General features: G+C 42.1%; 1 protein-coding gene across 1 annotated transcript; it reads right to left on the reverse strand.

Moving 5' to 3' along the window:
- Nucleotides 1-820: 820 nt before the first annotated feature.
- LOC123880448 (otoferlin-like) lies at nucleotides 821-24841 on the reverse strand. Its single transcript, XM_045928575.1, has 6 exons — nucleotides 24763-24841; nucleotides 18816-18874; nucleotides 16313-16501; nucleotides 8198-8553; nucleotides 5136-5393; nucleotides 821-1025 (listed from the first exon to the last, which is right to left on the reverse strand). Exons 1-6 carry the CDS (start codon nucleotides 24839-24841, stop codon nucleotides 821-823), a joined length of 1146 nt encoding a protein of 381 aa, XP_045784531.1.
- Between the last annotated feature and the right edge of the window lie 370 nt (nucleotides 24842-25211).

The raw sequence follows: 25211 nt of genomic DNA on the forward strand, positions 1-25211 counted from the left end.
TCCCGCAGCGTCCACTATACTCATCCTGTAGCTCTTACCTCGTTGTAGTAGGGGCAGTTGGTGCTCTCCTTGACGCTGGTGTAGTTGCGCACGTCGCCCACCTGCACGCACACCACGGGGTCCATGTTGAGGCCGGCCAGCTGCCGCGCCTCGATGATGGTGACGCACACCTGGAAGTCCGCCGCCTTCAGCGCCGACGTTCCCGCAGCGTCCACTATACTCATCCTGTAGCTCTTACCTCGTTGTAGTAGGGGCAGTTGGTGCTCTCCTTGACGCTGGTGTAGTTGCGCACGTCGCCCACCTGCACGCACACCACGGGGTCCATGTTGAGGCCGGCCAGCTGCCGCGCCTCGATGATGGTGACGCACACCTGGAAGTCCGCCGCCTTCAGCGCCGACGTTCCCGCAGCGTCCACTATACTCATCCTGTAACTCTTACCTCGTTGTAGTAGGGGCAGTTGGTGCTCTCCTTGACGCTGGTGTAGTTGCGCACGTCGCCCACCTGCACGCACACCACGGGGTCCATGTTGAGGCCGGCCAGCTGCCGCGCCTCGATGATGGTGACGCACACCTGGAAGTCCGCCGCCTTCAGCGCCGACGTTCCCGCAGCGTCCACTATACTCATCCTGTAACTCTTACCTCGTTGTAGTAGGGGCAGTTGGTGCTCTCCTTGACGCTGGTGTAGTTGCGCACGTCGCCCACCTGCACGCACACCACGGGGTCCATGTTGAGGCCGGCCAGCTGCCGCGCCTCGATGATGGTGACGCACACCTGGAAGTCCGCCGCCTTCAGCGCCGACGTTCCCGCAGCGTCCACTATACTCATCCTGTAACTCTTACCTCGTTGTAGTAGGGGCAGTTGGTGCTCTCCTTGACGCTGGTGTAGTTGCGCACGTCGCCCACCTGCACGCACACCACGGGGTCCATGTTGAGGCCGGCCAGCTGCCGCGCCTCGATGATGGTGACGCACACCTGGAAGTCCGCCGCCTTCAGCGCCGACGTTCCCGCAGCGTCCACTATACTCATCCTGTAACTCTTACCTCGTTGTAGTAGGGGCAGTTGGTGCTCTCCTTGACGCTGGTGTAGTTGCGCACGTCGCCCACCTGCACGCACACCACGGGGTCCATGTTGAGGCCGGCCAGCTGCCGCGCCTCGATGATGGTGACGCACACCTGGAAGTCCGCCGCCTTCAGCGCCGACGTTCCCGCAGCGTCCACCACACTCGTCCTGTAACAAGTACCTTTGTTTAGCTTTATACGAGGCACTCCTCGACTGTGATCTCACGGTGATAAGTGATGCAGTCTTAGATGTTAGCGGGCTCACTTGCGAGGGCTATGGCAGTTTCACTGAACCCACACCCCTGATGCCTCTGTGAAAACAATACTTTTCTTAGTTATAATAATTAAATAGAAGGTTCTCGTCCACCCTTAGCTTTAAGATGTTCATGACGTCACATCTCAGCATCACCGCACCGCACGCCACCGCAAGCAATTCCACCCTCACCCCCTGGGTGCCTGAAGCACTTCGACCGCCCGTTGTGCCAGACCCTTTTTTCCACGCACATGCAAACTGTGGAACCGACGCATTGGCGGTTCCTCTGGTGCTGCAAATGTAGGTATAATATGGGCGGCGGTAATCACTTAACATCAGGTGATCCGCCAGCTCGTTTGCTCGCTTTTTTATTTTTAGGGTTCCCATACCTCAAAACGGAACCCTTATGGGATCACTTTGTTGTCTGTCTGTCTGCTGTCAAGAAAACCTATACGGTACTTCCCGTTGACCTAGGGCAGTTAGGTAGGTCTTATAGCACAAATAAAAGATAAAATCCGAAAACTGTGGTTAAATCACAAAAAAATATTAAAATGTGTTTCTTTACTATGTGTATTAAAACTTTTATGAAGGAAGGAAATGAAAAGTTCCCACGGGATTTTAAAGAACCTAAATCCACGCGGGTGAAGTTGTGGGCATCAGTTAGTTTTTAAATAAATACGCTTACATGTATGTAAGTAGCCTATCCGTAATAGCCCGTCACTGGGATGCAACGTGTTTCTGTACCACGTAAAAACATTTAAACGGATGATCCTTTTCAAATCCCGAGGGATCACCAGGATTTAGGAATGCAATTCCTTACAGCATCAGGGTTGAGAAGTTGTATCCTCGAGGTCAAAGACAAAGTGTTCACGTGTTGATATTGAAGGTGTCTATACCATAGACACCTTCAATATCAATTTATAACCGACAGTTTCTAAATCCCATCAGCTTTGGTAGTCAGGTCCCCTGCAGCATTAGGATTGAGGAGTTGGAATCAAATTTTTATGGAACAATGTTGCAAAGTTCTTTTATCGATTAAAACAAAATTACGCAAATCGGTGCAGAGAACTCAGAGATATCGCTGTACATAGGTAGACACCAAACACAACTCCTCCATTCTGAAAGTCGGTACCAACGTAGCCTATGTTACTCCTAGGCTAATCCTCTCTACTTGTCAGTGAAAGTCCCGTCAAAATAGGTCCAGCCGTCTGACAGACATTCACTCCAATTTAGATTTATGTGTAAGTATATAATTTCATTTTGATTTAATTTAAATTCTCCTTAAATTCCCATCACTATCTGAGTTCAACTAAGTATTTATTTCCACTAGTTCAACTCGTAAAAAAATAACGCAATTGAACTAGTGGGACAAGAGTCTCACTAGTTCAACGGTTGAACTAATGGGAACGAGTGACTTTTTTGGATGTAAAACCCGTCGGGTCGATTTTTTTTTATGAAATGTAGTCTATGTCACCCGGACCATAATAACGAATCGATTGAGAACACTACATTCATCAAAATTGACTCAGCAGTTTAAACGCTACGGTGGAACACACATAAATACAAACCTACAAACCTACATACTTCAATACATACATACCAAGTAGGTAGGTATTGATGTACGGAAGTGAGTAGATGAAGAAAGCGGAGGGCCGTGTGTAGTGGCGTGCTCTCGGGAACGCCAGCACGCTGATCGATTAGCTCATTGATTTCGAAATGGACTACAACAGTTTGCCGACCTCCCTGGTGCAGTGGTAATGTGATTAGTGGGAGGTCCCGGGGTCCCATTCCCGGCAGGGGTGTGGACTTCGGCCTTGGCTAGTTCCCACCCTACCGGCAAAGCCGTGCCGCCGAGCGTTTTATCCTTCCGGTATCGTACCGTGTTCAAACCAAAGAGGTAAGGATTTAATAAAAATTGCCATACCCCTTCCAGGTTAGAACGCTTCCATCTTAGTACGTGTTGAACTTTGTAATAATTACCAACATCTTTTGTAACACACATTATGCAAATAAAGAATTACTATTTCTATTTATTTAGACTATATCATCACTTACCACCAGGTGAGATTGCAGTCAAGGGCTAACTTGTATCTGAATTTTAAAAAAAAAGTTATAGTTAACAAAGCGCCGCTCGTCTGTAAACCCACTAAGAGATTTTATTTTATTCTTTACTTACGGCTTTTTACACTAACACATTAAAAATAGTGAGTACTTATTGTAAACATATTATTACTTAACTAAATATTTGGCGATTTACATAAACACAATATTACACGTTACAAGTTACAAATAAATATTTATTTTACAATGAAGCCGAAACAAACACGAAAACGACACGAAAAAAGTGTATCTAAAAAATATAAACATAAACTTTATAATTTTTCACACCACGATTCACATTCAATAAACGATTTGCTCCCAGATATTTCTAAAGACAGATAGGTAGGTATATAAGCATACGAAGATTTTGATTTTGATTGCGAGGTGTGAAAAGCAAAGTATGCAACTTGGGGATAATGCTGTCTTAGTCTTGGGCACCCCTAAATCCCGCGCTTCACTCAGGATTCTAGATGTAACACCCTCGCTACGCTCGGGAGTTACTCTAAAATCCCTCGTTCGCTTGGGATTTATCCAGGTGCCCGTGACGTAAGACATTACATTATACCCATGTTGCATAATCTACTATTAAAATAAAGAGGTTAAAAAAAAGCCGTTGGATAGTTTCAAAGTCTGTTCAAATTCAAATTCAAAATATTTTGAATTTGAATTGGAAAAGAAAAACATGAAAAAAGTATTTCTTCACTATAAAGAGAAAGCTCAAGTAAAAAGTTTCATCGATATAATATCATGGATATATAACTTCAAAAATAAAGGACTTTTACCTATATAAACTTTCACCCCTACTCAACCCTTTGGGATGGGATTTTTAAAAATTGTGCAACGCATATTTCTTTATTTTTAACCGAAAGCCGTAATACCAAGTTTCATAGATATAACTTGAACAATATCTCAAAAAACCGGCCAAGTGCGAGTCAGACTCGCATACGGAGGGTTCCGTACTCAAGTATTTTTTCCAACATTTTGCACGATAAATCAAAAACATACATAAAAATTAATAAAAATCTGTTTTAGGATGTACAGGTAAGGTCCTTTCTTATTTTGAAAATTGAAACACATTTTAATTTTTTTTAAAAGATGTAACCACGAATTCGCGGTTTTTAGATTTATTCCTGTACTTGTGCTATAAGACCTACCTACCTACCAAATTTCATGATTCTATGTCAACGCGAAGTACCCTATAGGTTTCTTGACAGACAGACAGACAGACGGACGGACGGATGGACGGACGGACGGACAGACAGACACAGAGACAGACACACAGACAACAAAGTGATCCTAGAAGGTTTTTCCTTTTCAGGTACGGAACCCTACTCCGGTTCCGTACTCGGGTATTTTTTTCGACATTATGCACAATAAATCAAAAATAAAAATAAAAACAAAATCTGTTTTAGAACGTGCGTAAAACCCTTTCATAATATGATGGCGATGCCCCACTTGGTATACTTATGTTACTTTGAAAATTGTAACACATTTTTTTTGTGATGTATAACCACGGAATTCACGGTTTTAGGATTGTTTCCCTTAATTGTACTATAAGACCTTTCATGATTCTAGGCCAACGGGAAGGACCCTATAGGTTTTCTTGGCAGGTACACGACAGACGGACGCACGGACCGACGAACAGACAGACAACGAAGTCATCTTATAAAGTTCCCTTGTTTCCTTTTGAGATACGTAACCCTAAAAATTGAGTATAGGTACTGACATTCGTTTCTTGTGCGGAGTGTCCGGGCAGCCGCGAGTGTCGACCAGCATCTCGTCGGAGGACGCGGAGGTCGGGCTCGCGGGGCGCCCGGAGGCCGCGCACGCGCCGGGCGCGGGCAGCAAGGCCTGCTCCTCGTCCGGGGTGACCTCCCGGCGCCGGCCCCGGCCGAGGCGGATGAAGCTGCGTACGCTCTTGAACGTTGTCCGTCTGCTTTCTGGAGGTTGAGGACCTTTTTCACTTGTCCCGGATAATCCACGGCTGTAGAAAAATATACCTATATTGTAGAGTTCCGTTCGGCTTCGGTTAGTACCTAAAGGTGTCGATGGGGCCCTATTAATAGCCTCCGCTGTCCACCCGTGGATCCGTTTGTCTGACAGAATTTGTATTTCTATTGGCGCTATAAAAATTTCAAAATGGCTGCTCTAAAATTAATAAAATTAAAGTGTAATTTCTTGTCCGATGGTCCGGAAGCGCTTGTCCGATGGTCCGGAAGCGCTTGTCCGATGGTCCGGAAGCGCTTGTCCGATGGTCCGGAAGCGCTTGTCCGACTCGTACTTGACTAATTGTTTAAATCGATCACAAGTTAGGCCTCGACTGCAATCTTGCTGATGGTAAAGTTTAAGATGGAAGCGGGATAACTTGGAAGGGGTAGGCATGTATGGCAGTTTGGTTAAAGCCAAACCCCTGATTGTACGCAGCATCGTGCCGGAATACTGAATCGCTTGGCGACACGGCTTTGCCGGCAGAGTGGTAACTAGCTATAGTTGGAGCCTCCTTTTAGCTTTGCCGGCAGAGTGGTAACTAGCTATAATCGAAGCCTCCTTTTAGCTTTGCCGGCAGAGTGGTAACTAGCTATAGTCGAAGCCTCCTTTTAGCTTTGCCGGCAGAGTGGTAACTAGCTATAGTCGAAGCCTCCTTTTAGCTTTGCCGGCAGAGTGGTAACTAGCTATAGTCGAAGCCTCCTTTTAGCTTTGCCGGCAGAGTTGTAACTAGCTATAGTCGAAGCCTCCTTTTAGCTTTGCCGGCAGAGTGGTAACTAGCTATAGTCGAAGCCTCCTTTTAGCTTTGCCGGCAGAGTGGTAACTAGCTATAGTCGAAGCCTCCTTTTAGCTTTGCCGGCAGAGTGGTAACTAGCTATAGTCGAAGCCTCCTTTTAGCTTTGCCGGCAGAGTGGTAACTAGCTATAGTCGAAGCCTCCTTTTAGCTTTGCCGGCAGAGTGGTAACTAGCTATAGTCGAAGCCTCCTTTTAGCTTTGCCGGCAGAGTGGTAACTAGCTATAGTCGAAGCCTCCTTTTAGCTTTGCCGGCAGAGTGGTAACTAGCTATAGTCGAAGCCTCCTTTTAGCTTTGCCGGCAGAGTGGTAACTAGCTATAGTCGAAGCCTCCTTTTAGCTTTGCCGGCAGAGTGGTAACTAGCTATAGTCGAAGCCTCCTTTTAGCTTTGCCGGCAGAGTGGTAACTAGCTATAGTCGAAGCCTCCTTTTAGCTTTGCCGGCGGAGTGGTAACTAGCTATAGTCGAAGCCTCCTTTTAGCTTTGCCGGCAGAGTTGTAACTAGCTATAGTCGAAGCCTCCTTTTAGCTTTGCCGGCAGAGTGGTAACTAGCTATAGTCGAAGCCTCCTTTTAGCTTTGCCGGCAGAGTGGTAACTAGCTATAGTCGAAGCCTCCTTTTAGCTTTGCCGGCAGAGTGGTAACTAGCTATAGTCGAAGCCTCCTTTTAGCTTTGCCGGCAGAGTGGTAACTAGCTATAGTCGAAGCCTCCTTTTAGCTTTGCCGGCAGAGTGGTAACTAGCTATAGTCGAAGCCTCCTTTTAGCTTTGCCGGCAGAGTGGTAACTAGCTATAGTCGAAGCCTCCTTTTAGCTTTGCCGGCAGAGTGGTAACTAGCTATAGTCGAAGCCTCCTTTTAGCTTTGCCGGCAGAGTGGTAACTAGCTATAGTCGAAGCCTCCTTTTAGCTTTGCCGGCAGAGTGGTAACTAGCTATAGTCGAAGCCTCCTTTTAGCTTTGCCGGCAGAGTGGTAACTAGCTATAGTCGAAGCCTCCTTTTAGCTTTGCCGGCAGAGTGGTAACTAGCTATAGTCGAAGCCTCCTTTTAGCTTTGCCGGCAGAGTGGTAACTAGCTATAGTCGAAGCCTCCTTTTAGACCAGACCAGAGAATCGGAAACCAGAAACCGGTGGACAGAAAACCGACGGGGCGATGGCAACTCAGTGTTCGACGCTGAATGTTACGTTTAGTTTATCAGCGGGAAACAGCACTGTCTGTAGAAGCAAAGAAGCGCAGCTGCAAAGTTTCTACTGGTGTACAAACCATGCATTAGTCAGATTTGTACATAGCCTTACAATCAATAGTGGCTTGTTGCGTTATTACTCGCAGCGTTTTAATAGGTTTTTAACCGACTTCCAAAAAGGGAGGAGGTTCTCAATTCGTCGGAATCTTTTTTTTTTTAATGTATGTTCACCGATTACTCAAAGACCCCTGAACCGATTGGGAAATTATTTTTTTTTGTTTGAAAGGGTATACTGTGCAAGTGGTCCCATATAAATTTGGTGAAGATCTGATGAATGTCTTCGGAGATGGAGAACAGAACTCCTCAATGGATAAGAGCAAATTGCTCGTGATCAGTGTAATAGCTTAGTAAACAGTAGGGTTTTAACTGGGCATAGCATATTATAGTACAGTGGGGCCACTAAAAATTGTGAAATTAAAAATTTTTCAAAAGAAAAATAAAACCGACTTCAAAAACCACAAGCACTAAAAAGTAATAAATAATTTTTGTTTATTTACACGTGTAATGTACCTAGGTATGAAGTCGGGCGAGCTTCACATTTGGATTTCTAATTTTGTTTTATTATGCTCGCTCGACTTCATGCTTAGGTACATTACACGTGTAACAAAACAAAAATTATTTATTACTTTTTAGTGCTTGTGGTTTTTGAAGTCGGTTTTATTTTTCTTTTGAAAATGTTGGTCATATGAACTCGGTGGCTATCGTTCAGTACTGAGCACGGAGTTAGCGTTTCACTCACCGTGCTTGACAGTATAAAGCAAAAGAAGACTAACCGCAGCAAGCGTTTGCCGGCAACTTTCAACTTGCGGGTACGCGATTCGTCTTCGGGTTCCATGTCAATCACGGTGTCCTTGTGCATAGAGCGTTCGATGTTAGCGATGTTCCGCTCGAGGTCGTCCAAAGGGTTCTCTTGGTCGGAGCTGACGCTGGAGCCGGCCGTGGACTCCTTGTTGGAGCTGCGGCGCGACGTGCTGGGGCGCGGCGCGTGCACGGCGGGCACGGCGGGCACGGCGGGCACGGCGGGCACGGCGGGCACGGCGGGCACGGCCGGCAGCTGCTTCCTGCTCGCGTCGTTGTCGCTAGCGATGAGATCTGGGTGCACATACAAAATGGCCATGTCTATGAACACCTGTGGACAAAATACACATATTAATAAATTTTTACTTCATTTCATTTATTTGTATACATTGAGAAGTACAACAGATGCTTAAGGGTAACTTGCTGTTTTTTAAAGAATATAATCATGAGTGATGACTAATATCCCTCTTTTCCCTAAGCGTAAAACGTGTGCTAAGGCTAGGTATGACAATAGTCTTATGGGTGGAGTTTGAATCGCTTTCCTTTCGCATCTCAGTCATTGAGTTTTTCTCCTTCCTTAGTGGTGGTCTATGTTCTAACCTGCTCACTTTAGTGGTGGTATTATATTATTTCGTAAACAGTAGATTTTTACAAATAAATGTTAAAGAAACCTCATATTTATTTTAAAGTATATTTTTAACGAGGGACACGATACTTTGAAATCAATAGATATGGGGCCGCTAACGCTGAGCGTATTGCTCTCAGTATTTCAACAGGCGTGCGTCCGCGAGGTCTTAGTTCGGGGCGAAACACAATGTATTCAATACGAGTTTCATTTCCATTCAGGATATTTCACGAGGAAGGTTTGGTATTTTATTCTAGAATAACACATTCATACCACAAGTACATAATACTTGACCCTGAGGTCCACGAGTCTACTAAAGTGAAATTTCACTTGTTCGTCCGACCGTCTGTTACAGCTTTCTTCTGAAAAACTGATTAAACTTCTGAATTAGTTAACATAATTTCTTCAAATTTAAACATAATATATATTGTTTCATTTTGCTCATATATGTAAGCTTCCTTCAGCCGAATATTGCATACAAAATATAAAAAGCTTTCTTTCAGGGGACTCCCACACGAAATGGGGGGCAACAAAGTAGACTTTGAATTCGACGCTATATTATGTCAAAAATGGCTACATATTAGAAACTGAAACTTGTTTATATTTTCAATTAAATTGTACTTTAACGACAAATACTAAAATCAGATAATTATTATAAAGAAACAAAATCATTACATTTTTAATGGACATCAGATTTGTACACAATCTTACAGTAAATAATAGTGAAGTTAACTTCTTGCGTTATTGCTCTCAGCATTTCAACAGGCGAACATCCGCGATGTTTGATTCAATACAGGTTTCATTGCCATTTAGAACGAGGAAGGTTTGATATTCTATTGTAAAATAAAACATTTACACCACAAGTACATCATATTAGTGTATGGAATAGGCAGGCTCCCCGGCAGACGCCGGAGTGGGTCAACTAGTGCCACATATGGGCTGTTGACCAGCACTATGGTTTGCTGTGCTGTTACAACCAGCAGCACGTCCCGTATTGCTCCTGTTTATATATTTAGTGAATCTCGGCATGCACTCTGCAGCAGTGATTCACAGCTTTATTCCACGCCTGAATAATTGATAAACCTTGCCTTTGGGGCCGCGCGCCGGCCGTACGTTTGCCAGCCCTGAAAATACAAAAGCCGAACTCGACGCTATGTTATTGGGCCGGACTTTTGTAATAAAAACCAGACATCTACGTAAGTACTTTATAAAAGGCTTCTAGACATTATAGATTTATGGTCCTGACTGACTGACTGATGTTAAAACGCACAGCCTAAACCGCTGGTGTTCATCCTCATTATCATGATCAACATCGCTGGTCATCTATTGAGTACAGGCCATCGATGGTACAGGCAGAGTGAACTAGAGTGAGGGAACTCTCAATTTTATCCTCGATCGACGATATGTCCGATATAAGGCTATAGAACGGGCTATAGATAGCGTGAAATCAAAGAAAAATAGGCGATTCATATCTATCATATTTTGTTAAAAGTTCTTCTTGTTTATTTGCATTTATCTTTTACATGAAGCCCCGTCAGGGCGTTAGTTCCCTAACTTCTGAACTATGGTACAGGCCACTGTCCGCCACGCTGACTTCACAACACACCTTTGAGAACGCTATGGAGAACTCTCAGGCAAGCAGGTTTCCTCACGATATTTCCCTTCACCGTTAAAGCAAGCGATATTTAATTGCTTAGAGCGCTCATAGCTCATTGGACAAAAAGTCAAATCAAATTAAATCAAATCATTTTTATTCAAGTAAACTTTTACAAGTGCTTTCGAATCGTCAAAATAATCTACCACTGGTTCGGAATGCTGTTCCTACCGAGAAGAACCAGCAAGAAACTCGGCGGTTGCTCTTTTTTCAAATGTACAATTTACAATAATATGCCATACTGTATACAAGCCCAAAGGTACCTAAACTTCTCAGTGCAATTCAATAGGGTTTTGTCTAAGCCCCGAAGTCGCGGACATCATAATATAGTTAAGTATAGGTATTAGGTACATTAATGCCCTCCCGTCCCGACCGAATTTCGGCCACGGCGACCAATTTCCATCGAGATTAGCCTACTGTGCGGGAGATATTATAGTGCGCAAGGGTGTGAGCAAACACAGGTGCTTCACGTGCTCTCCGGGGCACGGGGGTGACACGCGACCTACTTTCCTAACTCCCGGCTAGGAGGTACAGAGATTTTCTTAACAGAAAAATCCAATACCTAAAATTCTTCTAGTTATATACAGTATATACGCAGCATACGCTTGCTCTGCAGGATTGTCTGTGAGTCGCCAACAAAATGAAGACGGGACGGTCACGACTCTACTAAGATGTCTGGAACCCGAGACATGACAATAGGGTATTACACCTTTTTTTGAAAACTGTTTTAAATTAATTCTGAGATCGTAATGAACCAGTAGAATTTTTATTTCAATTTTATAAAACCAAAAAATGCATTAAAAGCTATTTTTTATTTATGATTTTGAATTTTCGCGCGGAAACGCTCGCCGCCATGCTGTTCCGGCTCGTGACGTAACTCCGTCAGTAAACATGACACGACTGCAAAAGACCAAGTAACAAGATTTGTGAAAATAATGAGTTATAATGTTTATCATCGGTGTCTTGTGCCTGAATGAATAATACAAGTGTAAAAACGCCACAAAAAATTTGGATTCAAGTGCCATGTGATATTAAAATGAGAAATATTAATATTAAAATGACAAAAAATAGGTAGGATTGTAAACACAGGTGTTACTATCGTGTTATGTATTATACTTACTGTTAGACAAAACTTGATACGATACTTACTTATTTTACTGTTTTAATATTTATCAATTCGGAAGAACAGAAATCGGGATATGATGAAAAAAATTCGCCACCATTTATGTATTTATCATTGGTAGATTTGTACTTTCTGCTTTCACAAAACCGTCTTCCATGGTGCGATTTTAATAAATTAAAGGATAAAAGTCCATAAACGTGATAATATTATAATAGGTAGGTACCTTACATATCTATGGTACCTTATAACATTTCAAAAGAACACAGAGCACTGAGCAGGACAAAATCTAAATTGTTTGTTTACTATCGGAGTTACGTCACGTCGGAATCCAATTTGGCGGGTGGCGTTTGAGATATTTAAAAAACAGATTAAAAAAGACGATTTTTAAAATTGAATTATAAAATTCACATTGCATTTTTATAAATAAATACTGACGTTTCTCGTTTACTTTTTTTCAAAATCTGTCATAATAATGCATTTTATATTTTTTCTTACATGATGTATTATAAAATACCCTATTGATGCATAAAAATGCTGCCTCGTTGTCAGAGCGAACTAGAGGTAAGAAGCCTTGGGTGTGTCGGTTGAGGATCCTGAATCGATATCTTGCAAATATTAGGCTAATAAAAGAAATATAGAATGAAATACTATAGTAAACCTATTATAGTACGCGACAGGTCGAGATTGCAATCCGGATATGAGGCAAACGTCACCCGCGCTACCCCGCACGGGTTAGCGCGTGGGCTGTGCGGATGTGCGATCGCCATCTCGACCTGTCGCGTCCTATAGTCGTTTCATAGCCTACCTAGCGTTAATGATGGTGGATATGATAAGATGTGTGTTGGATCATCGAATGAACGTTATGTTATTCTGCAGTTGGTATCGCGCCAGGGTCCATAGTTCGGAGAACCGATACACGTTGGGGTACCAGGGTGCTAGAATGGCGACCTCGCACAGTTTTTTCTGTAACACTGACTCCTAAAATTATTTTACTCTTGTCAGTGTGTTTTTTTGGAAGTCGGCTATATATTTTTGGGGTTCCATTATACATACCTCAAAAGAAATAAAAGGAACCCTGATAGGATCACTTCGTTTTTCTGTCAGTCTATCTGTCTGTCTTTCCATCTGTCCTTCTGGCGTGTTTGTTAAGAAAACCTATAGGATACTTCCCGTTGATCTAGCATCATAAAATTTGACAGGTAGAAAGGTCTTAAAGTACAAGTAAAGGGAAAAATGTGAAAACCGTGAATTTGTGGTTACATCACAAAAAAAATGTGTCCATGAACAAATTCTCATATTTTTGAAATTACTAATGTATTTTCAACGATATGAGATAACTATATCAAGTGGTGTATCGTATGTAAGGGCTGTAAAATGTAAAAGAACGGAACCCTCGGTGCGCGAGTCTGACCTGCATTTGGCCAGCTTTTTTGTAAAAAGTTTTTATTTCTCACTTTATAGTAATTGTAAAACTAAAAAGTTAATCTCATTACAATTTCAAGTAGTCCAAGTTTCAACAAGTCCAAACACGGCTAGGATACAATATTGTCTTATTACGGAGTTCCGGTGCGATCCACGTTACTAAATGGTTCTTTCTTAGTGCAAATGCTGCACTTGTTGATGAAAACAGCTACTCGTATGTTATCTTTTCCTATTTTGAAGGTTTCCGCGGTTCCTCTAGGATCTTGTCATCAGATCCTGACATGATGCCCATGGGAATACATCAGGAGTATTATCGGATTTCAACAGTTGTATATCTACCTCAAAAGTACTTCTCTATTCAACTTTTACTACAATTTCAAGAATCCCAAACACTACCAAAATAGCTTTAAGTTTTCTATAAAATTTGAAGAGTTCCCTCGATTTCTCGAACACACATTGAGAAGCTCCTCCTTTTTTGAACTCGGTTAAAACACTTCTCCTTCAGTTTGCTGCATTAAAAAAGTATTGATTTAAATCAACGACTTAAAAAAAAAATCAAAAGAAAAATAAAACCGACTTCAAAAACCACAAACACTAAAAAGTAAAAAATAATTTTTACTTTTTAATGTTAAACATTACACGTGTAGCTAAACAAAAATTATTTTTTGAATATTATTGGTATGAAGTCGAGCGCGTTTACTTTTTAGTTGTGTGTGATTTTTGAAGTCGGTTTTATTTATTTTTGAATTTTTTTTTATTTCACAACTTTTAGTGGCCCCACTGCACTATAATATGCTATGTTCAGTTAAAACCCTACTGTTTACTAAGCACTGATCGCGAGCAATTTGCTCTTATCCATTGAGGAGTTCTGTTCTCCATCTCCGAAGATATTCATCAGATCTTCACCAATTCATATGGGACCACCTACACAGTATACCCCTTCAAACAAAAAAAATATTTCCCAATCGGTCCAAGGGTCTTTGAGTAATCGGGGGAAAAGATTCCGACGAATTGAGAACCTCCTCCTTTTTTGGAAGTCGGTTAAAAATAAATGATTGCAATCGCGATATAAAGTATCTCAACCCTGCTTCAACAATAAAAAATAATACTTACAATCACACGATAATAAATAAAAATAATCATTGTATCGTGTAAATATCGACATCGGTGTACATCACTAGAGTATCGATAAAAATATGATCAAGTGCCACTTCCCTATTAGTGTACGTGTAAGCTTTACCCTCCCTCACCTCCAACCTGCCCCCGTAAACTGCGAAAGGGACAACTGCAGCTCAGGCTGATTTTACCTACAAAAACCTCGACCAAAACACGTTTCGTATTCGGCTGTTTCCTTCTTCAAAACTGGACAGCTATCTCGATGGTTCTTATACCATTTCGAGGAAAAGTACATCTTTGCTCCTATGTTTTGCTTTTTTGTTAAAATCTTATCAAATTTGTATAATAGTCGTCTGAACATGGCGGTAAAAACTGGCGATTTTTTCGGGTTTTCGGATTGTCATATTTATTTTCGTGATTATGTTTTGGAAAAAAGGAAAACATACAGGCACGCATTAATGAGTTCTAGATTTTTATGAAAAAAATCATTGCTCTAGAGAGACATTATCCACGAAGGAAACAGCAGAATAGGTACGTTTGTATGGAGAAAAGCCCACTATCGTTCGCTCTTAACGCCGAAGTGTTCAACTCTAAATTCTTGTACAATCTATATGTTACTATCGTAGCCAAGTCTCTCTACGTCCCACCGCTCTACGCTGCTACGCGTCACTACGAATTGCTACGACTTTGATTGAATAATAATTTCACTATAAATAATTTTTAAAACACCGACAAAAGTTTTTCACTTTTTCTTCACAAAGTATTCAAAGTCAAGTCAAAGTCAAAATCATTTATTCAAAGTAGGTACAATTGAACTCCTTTTGATGGTCGGAATTGTTTTTATACGATATAGTGGTGATAATTATTAATTACGTCACCAATGTACGGGAGCTGTGGCTGTGTGCTCGACTGTAACAATAGGGTTTCCCATCCGAGCGGTGTTGTGCTCGGTAGCGCCAGCTGGGCCGACGGTTGTGCGTCGAAACTTCTATATATAGTGCAATTTGGTAAACGCTCTGTCAATGCGATTGAAAGTTGCGCGTTTCTCCTTGAGTTTCCAATTAAGCTACCCGTGCTGCCATCTAGGCCGCGGGTCGTGAGTTATCAGGCTGGGGTTCATGTATCGAGCGTTGTTGACTAATTGAATTTAGAAGCGACATCTTCTTGCGAATGTGGCAACCGCTACATCACTCCCCTCTGAGACGACGCCGTGGTGTGAAGCATCGAGGAGAGGTGGCGTTGTTGCGCATCCAAGGGGAATGGCGCCTGGCTTAGCCATCCAGAGAAGTGGCGTTGTAAGCTGACATCTGCTGGTGGAGTGCAGACCCATTGTACCCTGATGTGCGATGACGCTTGCTGCGCTTGCGCCGTGCGATCCCAAGGGTGTTGCGGTGTGTGCGCAATAGCGTCCCTTGATCGCGTTGGTGTGCGCCGTGCGGTAGTGTGCGGTGTGCGTCCACTTTTGATCACGTCGGCTGTTGCGGTGGTGTGTGACCACGCTTGAGTTGGTTTGCGTTGATGTGTGATCCGTCTTCGATCACGTCGGCTGTTTGTGGTGGTGTGTGACCACGCTTGAGTCGGTTGCAGTGTGCGATCCGTCTTCGATCACGTCGGGCTCACCAATGTAGCGGTTGCCACCTTCACAAGATGTCGCTTCTAAAACTCAATCAATCAACAACGCTCGAAACATGAACCCCAGCCTGATAACTCACGACCTACGGCCTAGATGGCAGCACGGGTAGCTTAATTGGAAACTCAAGTAGAACACGCAACTTTCAATCGCATTGACAGAGCGTTTACTAAATTGCACTATATTATATAGAAGTTTCGACGCACAACCGTCGGCCCAGCTGGCGCTACCGAGAACAACATAGCTCGGTGGGAAATTTCCCTATTGCTACAGTCGAGCACACAGACACACAGCTCCCGTACAAACTAAAGCTACGAGGGTTCCAAACGCGCCCAAGTCTGAGAGGTGATCCTATTAATAAAGGGGTTCCTTTTCCAAGTACTTTTAAATTCGTACGTTAGAGAAACTATGTCAAAAGCTATTGAGCCTTCATGATGCCCATTTACACAAGCACACATAATACACCGGTAAGTCGGACGAAGTGGCAGGCATCATGTATGTAGCAATAGAGAGCACTCACCGGAACGGCGCGGTTGTTGTCGTCGACGAGCGAGTCGGTGAGCGCGAGCTGGCCGTCCGCCACGAGCACGTGCAGGCCCAGCCGGTACACGCCGAGCATGCGCGGCGCGCCCCAGCGCCCGCGCGCCAGCAGCTGCACCGTCACCACCTCGCCCGGCAGCAGCGGCGACGTCACCGGCCACTCGAACGTCTGCCGGGCACACATCATCGGCTGTGGTAAGCCATGGCCATCGCAGGATCGATGGAAGGGGCAGACGTGTTTTGGAGTGGAGACCACGTGTTGAGAAGTGCAGTATTAGCACGACCTCCGATCCGCGGGACCATGGACCTGACGAAAGGGCGGGAAGCTGATGGATGAGGAAAGCGGAGAACCGTGTTTGGTGACGCGCTCTTGAAAAGATCTATGTTCAACTGTTGACATTTACAGGTTGATGAACAAACAAACAAACCAACATACAAAGACACTTTCGCATTTATAATATGGGTAGTCATTATTTTAAACAAAAGCTTTATATTCGAAAGCTGTGTAATCGGCTTTTAGACGTTTTAATTTTTAATCTGCGGTTAGAACTCACTCCATTTTGCTCACTCGTTTTTAATTTACGAGTCAAAGAATAATAAATTAAATTAATAATTCAAGACGAGACGACGAAATTCCACGTGACTTCGGCCGCGTAGGTTAAATAAAAATCCGTCTACTTATGTCTGTTTCTAATAAACATTTTATTAGAAACAGAAATAAGTAGAAGGATTTTTATTCAAATAAATTGCAAGTAGGTAGTCATTAATCACAGTCCAGCATCGGTAATCACAAATACAGCGTCACGAGCGAACATTGGGGTTGCAAAATACTGTGCCATTATGCTAATCATGTTGAATGTTTAATAAATGTCGCAGGTCAGGCCAAAACAAAAAAGTGATTGGATTTTCGGCGGGTTCTTCTCCGTTTGGCCTAGGCCGAGCCGGGGCACGGGGGCCGGGGTCGCGTGGCGTTGCCTTCCTGCCCGGGTGCAGTGTGGGGAAGAACGCTTCCTCGACCGGGGTCTCGTGGTCGGGTGTTGGGTCCAGGGCGTCCACGCTGGGACACTACTGTTTTTCTGTCATGACTCATGAAATTTTCAGTAGCGGCCTGGAGTTGGGAAGTTGGGAAGGCAGCGATACTCCCGTGCCTCGGAAAGTATGTCGAATCGTCGGGTTTCGTACCGGGTTAGCGCGGGGGCCGTGCGGGTGTGCGGGGTGTTTCCACTCCGGTTGCCATATCGACCTGTCGCGAACTATACCTCGAATCCCAATTATCTTGAATGAATCTAAAAGACTTTGAATTTGAAAATGGAATTATAAAGTTAGAACAGATATTTTCAAAGATAAAACACGATTGAAAACTTTTTAACCCCCGACCCAAAAAGAGGGGTGTTATAAGTTTGACGTGTGTATCTGTGTATCTGTGTATCTGTCTGTGGCATCGTAGCTCCTAAACTAATGAACCGATTTTAATTATTTTTTTTTGTTTGAAAGGTGGCTTGATCGAGAGTGTTCTTAGCTATAATCCAAGAAAATCGGTTCAGCCATTTGAAAGTTATCAGCTATTTTCTAGTTCTTACTGTAACCTTCACTTGTCTAGGGTGTTATAAATTTTTAATTTACACTTGTTATTAAGACTAATTATAACAAGAATAAATTTTCTCTGACGAAAATCCATGTGTCCAGGGGAGTCAGGTGTCCAATAAATCATCATGATGACTTATGTAATACTTATTTAATATCATATGATGATTTAGAGCCTCGATAGCTCAACGGTTGAGGAGCGGACTGAATTCCGAAAGGTCGGCGGTTCAAACCCCACCCCGTTGCACTATTGTCAAATACCCACTCCTGGCACAAGCTTTACTTATTAGTCATGGTTAATATTCTTTAAAAAAAAAACTTGGTTGTTGACGTTGCATTCCGAACCAGAGCTGGATGCATTTGACGATTTAAAAGTACTTGTAAAAGTTTAATTGAATATTTCTGAAGACCTAACTTAATATAATAATAGTATACTCGTATGTATCTATACATATAATAAAATTGTAGAAAAGTGGTGTCTGTACGATGGAAATATATAAAAAAAAAGTAGCAGGGTTTGTTATTGTATCGATGCCAAACCCGAAATTGTAATTAGTTTTTTTTTTGTCTGTTTGTCTGTGTGTTTGTGCACGCTAATATCAGAAACGGCTTATTCGATTTAGATACGGTTTTCACTAATATATTGTAGTAAGCTTCACTTAACATTTAGTGTTTATTTCATGTCAATCGATTTATAAATAAAAAAGTTATGTCAACTTAAAGAATCACGCCGAACATTTTTAACGTACAGAGTACGTACTGCCCGAAAAGTCACTATTCCATGCGAACGAAGTCGCGGGCACAGCTAGTATATAAATAAAAGTGACGAAAAGCGTCACTTATAACGGTCATTGCTAAGAATCGAATAGTCTGATCGCTCAGTACAACGAGACGCTCACCTGATTCACGAAGAGGATCTCATCGTCGTCCAGCAGTATGGCGGAGTACTTCACCAAACCTGCCAACAAACATACTTATTAGTTGGCCGAAATAACTCTGATCAGGTTCAAACTTTCATACTGTTCGCAAAATATAATCTGATCTTAAAGCATAGACATATTATACGCGCACAAGCACTTCCACAACAACACACAAACACACACACACACCTCGTAGTAGTAGCTACGTATAAAATCCCGAAGTCATTTTTATTTTTTCACCCTTAATTTCTCTTCCAATTTATTTTAAAATGTTGTACAGAGTTCATCGTTCCGACTCCAGCTGATGGAGCTAGGATAATTATTTTTCGCTTCCATTTTTCACGGAGTAAATATTAGTCGAAGAAACTAGGAACCTTCGGGGAAGTAAGCAGCTTGCACTAAACAACTATTTCCTCGTTGCTGAAGTCAACAAGCTATAATTAATAATTAAAAAAGAGGCCAAGTGCGAGTCCGACTCGCCCATGAAGGGTTCCGTAGCAGCAAGTTCTTGTAGTTCGTTGTAACTTTGATCGATGTTTTAATAATAGTCTACTTACTAGATCTCGTTCAAACCAATTTTCGGTGGAAGTTTGCATGGTAATGTACATCATGTTTTTTCTATATTCATCATATTGTTTATTTATAATAAACAATAGTTATTTGTTCAACAAGATGGCAAAGTTTGTTTTTGTTGTGATTGCCTAGTTTAAATATCGATCTTTAAATATCGATCGATAGATCTAAATATCGATTTTGAACGAAATCGGTCAATTTACAAAGAATTACAAAATGGTGCCAACTGTTTTAAATTTCGGTAACAGTTTCCTGTTTTGTGATCCTAGGGATCCTCAGATATTGATTTTGAACGAAATCGGTCAATTAACAAAGAATTTCAAAATGGCGTCGACTTTTTAAGTTTTGGTAACAGTTTCCTGTTTTGTGATCCTAGGGAGCTCTAAGTTCAAGAAAATAGATTTTAAACACTTTTTAAATTATTATCATTAACATTAAATTAAATGAAAACACGACGCGCGACGTGTACTGCAGCCCCTGAGCTTGAGCACAGGCCGAGCCGGTATAAACCGATTTCTCTCCGTACGTGACGTAGCGCCTGTGCTCACGCACACACGCGCCTCAAGCTTGTAGTAGTGTACCTATCGTAGCGCGCTTGTATGAAGCTTTGCCTCTGTTCGCTACTCATGTGGTTGAGACTCCGGGCCTCGACACCTGTGTCGACACGACACCGCTAAGGCGTAGGTACACCTGCCCGGCTAGCATAGGTAGTAGATAAAAATTACATCCCCGATTATATATTATATATACTAGTACCTGTTTTTTTCTTTCGTCTGGCTTTACTCAGATTAGCCAATGTCAAGTTTGTAGTTATTTACAAGTTAGGGAAACTATATATGTACTTAGGGCTAGGTTTTCCCGGAACTTTAGGTATTTGCGGGATCGCTCCCCAACATTTTCGCTAAATACGCGCCGCGCGGATATCAAGCGAAGCTAGAGCGCGGTGACCTCGTATTAGCACAGAATATAAAACTACAGTAGGTACCAAGTTCAACTTTACAGATATTGTTTAAAATTATAATAGACCAAATTATAAGTCCTATTAGTACCTACTAAATAATATGTTTTCAAAAAAAGAAAAAACCGGTCATGTGCGAGTCAGACTCGTGCACCGAGGGTTCCCTACTCGGGTATGTTTTTTTTTCAAAATTTTGCGCGAAAAACTAATATGCATAAAAATAAACAAATATCTGTTTTAGAATGTACAGGTCCCTTTCATGTTATATCCCACTTAGAATAGGTATCTTTCTTTGAAAATCATACTAATTACTCCTTCATGAACACATTTTTAGGGTTCCGTACCTCAAAAGGAAAAACGTATCCCTTATACGATCACTTTGTTGTCTGTCTGCCTGTCTGTCCGTCCGTCCGTCGTGTCTGTCAAAAAAAGCTATAGGGTACTTCCCGTCGACCTATAATCATGAAATTTGGCAGGTAGGTAGGTCTTATAGCACAAGAAAGGAATAAATCTGAAAACCGTGAATTTGTGGTAGCGTCATAAAAAAAAGTGTTTTAATTTTCCAAGTAAGATAACTATACCAATTGGGGTATCATATTCGATTCAAAAAATGTTCTTATTCAATTAAACTTTTACAAGTGCTTTTGAATCGTCAAAAAAATCTACCACTGATAATATATAAAAAATTTCAAAAGAAAAATAAAACCGACTTCAAAAACCACAAACCCTAAAAAGTAAAAAATAACTTTTGTTTAGCTACACGTGTAATGAACCTAGGTGTGAAGTCGGGCGAGCTTCACTCTTCCAATTTCCAAATCGGTCCAGGGGTCTTTGAGTAATCGGGGAACATACATAAAAAATTAAAAAAAAATAAAAAAAGATTCCGACGAATTGAGAACCTCCTCCTTTTTTGGAAGTCGGTCAAAAAGGGCTTTACTTGTACATTCTAAAACAGATTTTTGTTTATTTTTATACACAGTAGTTTTTGATTTATCGTGCAAAATGTCGGAAAAAATACCTGATGGAACCCTCGATGCGCGAGTTGGACTCGCACTTGGCCCGTTTTTTTTTGTGATGTATTTCACAAATTCATGTATTTCGGATTTATTCCTTTACTTGTGCTATAAGACCTACCTATCTGCCAAATTTCATGATTCTAGGTCAACAGGAAGTAACTACCTACCCTATAGGTTTTGTTCACAGTCACGACAGATGGACAGATGGGCAGACGGACGGATGGACGGATGGACAGATGGGCAGACGGACGGATGGACAGATGGGCAGACGGACGGATGGACGGATGGACAGATGGGCAGACGGACGGATGGACAGATGGGCAGACGGACGGATGGACAGATGGGCAGACGGACGGACGGACGGATGGACAGATGGGCAGACGGACGGATGGACAGATGGGCAGACGGACGGATGGACCGATGGACAGATGGGCAGACGGACGGATGGACGGATGGACAGATGGGCAGACGGACAGATTTTGTCTTTATCATTTGTATAAGATTACGTAACAGAGAGGCCCATACTTACATCTCTACATGGACAGAGTATGGTAAGGACCCCCGCCTGGCCACGAGCTTCATATGGTTTGAACTTTGAATGTGCCACTGGACTTCCTTGCGTCATACTCATTTTTAGGGTTCCGAACCCAAATGGTAAAAACGGGGCCCTATTAATGTCACTCTGCTGTCCGTCTGTCTGTCTGTCTGACCGTCCGTCCGTCCGTCTATCTGTCCTGTGTGTTACAGGTCTCTAGCTCGTAGACCATAAATGAGTTAAAAACCTGAAATTTTGGGAATTTGGTGTAAAACGTTGACCCGAATCCAAATATTGAATTAGAAATTCAATTCAATTATATTGCAAGGAGTCTCCCATACATTTAAAAGCAGCAGGGAATAAGGTGCGAGGCCCGACTCGCACTTACCGGTTTTTACGTGATTCTCGAAGGCGGTAGCACGGTCATGCGGTAGCGTGCGAGACGCTACTTGACAAGGACGCTAGTAATTGTGTGCTTGAAATAACGCAATTATAACTAATCTTAACGAATTATACTTAATTATTAGGTGAGTGTAAGGTGGCAGTGACGTAATTAATGTTTTTTCAGGATTTATTTTTACTTTCCCATTAACTAATTGTTCAGTAATGTAGCGACATTAAACTTTGCGTGACCACCATTCTAAAATGAGAATAGCTCAAATACTACTATGCATTTCAACTGAGAAGAAAGATCATTGGCAACGTACCTACTTCGTACCTAACCGAAGGTCAAGCAGGTGAGAGCTGAATGAAGGAGCGATGGAGCGAGTCTTCTGGCGTAGCCCATTTAATCTACTTGGTCTTTACCTAGTTATTTTCATCATCCCCTACCTCTCCCTCCCTCTCCCTCCCACTTCCATCCACCTCACCTCACATCCCTCTCTCCATCTCTCCCCACCTCTCCCTCCAACTTCTCCACCTCCCCCTACCCAAGTTTTTAAATGGAATACTTTTCCACTTCATTGAGGTCACCTACTCAAACTTCTTCTCCCCGTCTCCTCCCATCTCCCCCGATGTCACCACGTACTTCCCCACCTACTACCCCATCACCTCCCAACCTTCTCCACCTTCTACCCACCTCCCCCCTTGTTAATCTTCCTGCCCCCACCACCCCGTGGCCCGTACCCTCCGTGTGCTGAAATATCTGACTCTAGAAAGATAACCTACGAACCTGCGTACCTACCTAAAGGACAACCGCAAAAATGGTACCAAACAATACTTGCTTTGTTGCACATTAAATTAAATGTAATTTTATTAGACATTTTTCAAGGGTTTTTAAAATATAAATAATTTAATTTTAAAATATGGGCAAACTATTTTAATATTTACCAAATAAACAGCCATAAATTGATGCTGGCGTATAATGAAACGTACATTCCTTCATTATAACTTGTTCCCTGGCATAACGTCATTGGCACCATTACAAATCACAGAAAAATAAACCTTATGGACTAAAAAATAAAGCAGACTACGCAATAGTACCAACATGACAAGTAAAGGCAGGGGCGCGGCGGTCCGTACAATAGGTAAAACTACGCAGGTCTGTACTCTGTGGCGATGTTTTGACAAATGTCAGATTGCCGTTGTCAATCTTCATTAGTCATTCGCTTGCGTACGCTAATTAATTACTGTGTATCTGTAAGACATCCGAAAAATCGTTCATACGAATCTCTCGCAGTTTTGATTTTTCTTTATAAACAATAAATTACCGAACTATTTGCTTGTCTATAACATTGACCAACGACCACAGAGTAAACTAATCACTAATCATTGACATTGACAACTGACACTAGACAGTTGTCACATGAAGACTGAACAGTGACAATTCAACTTGAACAGACTAAATATGGTCGTTGAACGTCAAAAATAATCGATTTTCATGGTTTTTTAAAAATTAATATCTCGAGAACCCCATATTTTTGGGAAACAAAAAATATACTAAAAATTAAAGAAAAAATATATGTTCCAATAGGCCATATTTCGTTGCTTAACGCTCTAATTTATTTTAGGTACCAACCCTCTATAGAAAGCTGCGGTTGTCCTTTTACTTCCAAGCGTAACAAAACGCTGCTGCGCTGTATTAATTCGCATTGCATTACAATCAGAATTTTAGAAAATCAGTGTGCGTGCGTGCGTGCGTGCGTGTGCTAGTGCATGTGTGTACGTGTGCGTGTGCGCGTGTGTGTATGTGTGTGTGTACGCATGTATGTGTGTGTGTACGCGTGTGTGTGTGTGTGTGTGTGTGTGTGTGTGTGTGAGAGTGAGTGAGTGTGCGTGCGTGTGTGAGGGAGAGAGAAAGAGAGAAAGCGCCCTTTGGGTATAGACGAGTTTGGGTACACGACAGTTAATGTTGGACATAAGTGAAAATAGCATTAGCTGTTCAAAAAAAAAAATATTTTAGCTGCATAAAATAATTACTGTTGCTGAAATATATATAGTAAAAATTCGCAAAACTGCAAGAATTTTACGTTTCTAACAATTACAACAAAAAAAACCTTTTTTTTTAAACATATTTATGCGCAAGATAGGTACATTATTAATAACAAAAGAAATTGATAATAAACATATTACAATAATCATTTATAAAACAATAACTAAAACAAAGGAATTCGAAAATTATCGGAAACACGTGCAGCGTCGGGAACACAGAGCCAGGATTCTGCAAAACAAAATAACACGACTGAATGGCGGAATTCTACAAATACATTATAATAAAAATAAAGTAAGAAAATTTACCTTGCTTATTGTAAAATAAAGCGACAGGACTGTGCTAAACATTGTGTAAATAACACAAAGGTATATACAAAATGATATGCACGGGAAAAATAGCAACACGCAACTTACCTCTGAAATCCAACCTCGCGAATTTCTCATTTTTACATTTCAATACTTTGAAACTGTTGATTTTCAAACTTAGCGTCATTTTGATTGGTTTAATATATCATTTTACAATTTAAAAAGTCACTTTTTCACAAAAACTTTGTATCTGACCGTCATGGCGGTAAACCGCTCAAGTGTGCGCCGCCCACCGCGCCACGAGCGCTCTCCGAGAGACTCCACGGTGGAATGAAGGGCGGCTTGCAGCCCAGGCACGGCTCCCCGCCCTACCCTGAGCTTGTCGTTATTCGTTACAGCTCTTTAAACGTTCCGACGCGATATCAAATGCTGATAATATCCAGCCTGGTAAGGTCATAGCCAGACTACGCTGCCAACAGTGAACCAGACTAACCAGTCCAACCAATCCACCCATCCCAAAGTCATCCTAAGCCGTGGTCCGAGCCTCACAGGAGGCG

The sequence above is a fragment of the Maniola jurtina genome, chromosome Z, assembly GCF_905333055.1.
Source record: "Maniola jurtina chromosome Z, ilManJurt1.1, whole genome shotgun sequence".
Taxonomy (NCBI): Eukaryota; Metazoa; Arthropoda; class Insecta; order Lepidoptera; family Nymphalidae; genus Maniola; species Maniola jurtina.

What these genes read in the sequence shown, in the direction of transcription:
- LOC123880448 (XM_045928575.1), bottom strand. Translation starts at nt 24,841, where the DNA reads ATGACGCTAAGTTTGAAAATCAACAGTTTCAAAGTATTGAAATGTAAA. An exon ending in ACAACAACCGCGCCGTTCCG is followed by an intron (nt 8,554 to 16,312) that starts GTGAGTGCTCTC and finishes TTTTGTCCACAG; the next exon opens with GTGTTCATAGACATGGCCAT. An exon ending in ACTCCGCACAAGAAACGAAT is followed by an intron (nt 1,026 to 5,135) that starts GTCAGTACCTAT and finishes TAAGAGTTACAG; the next exon opens with GATGAGTATAGTGGACGCTG.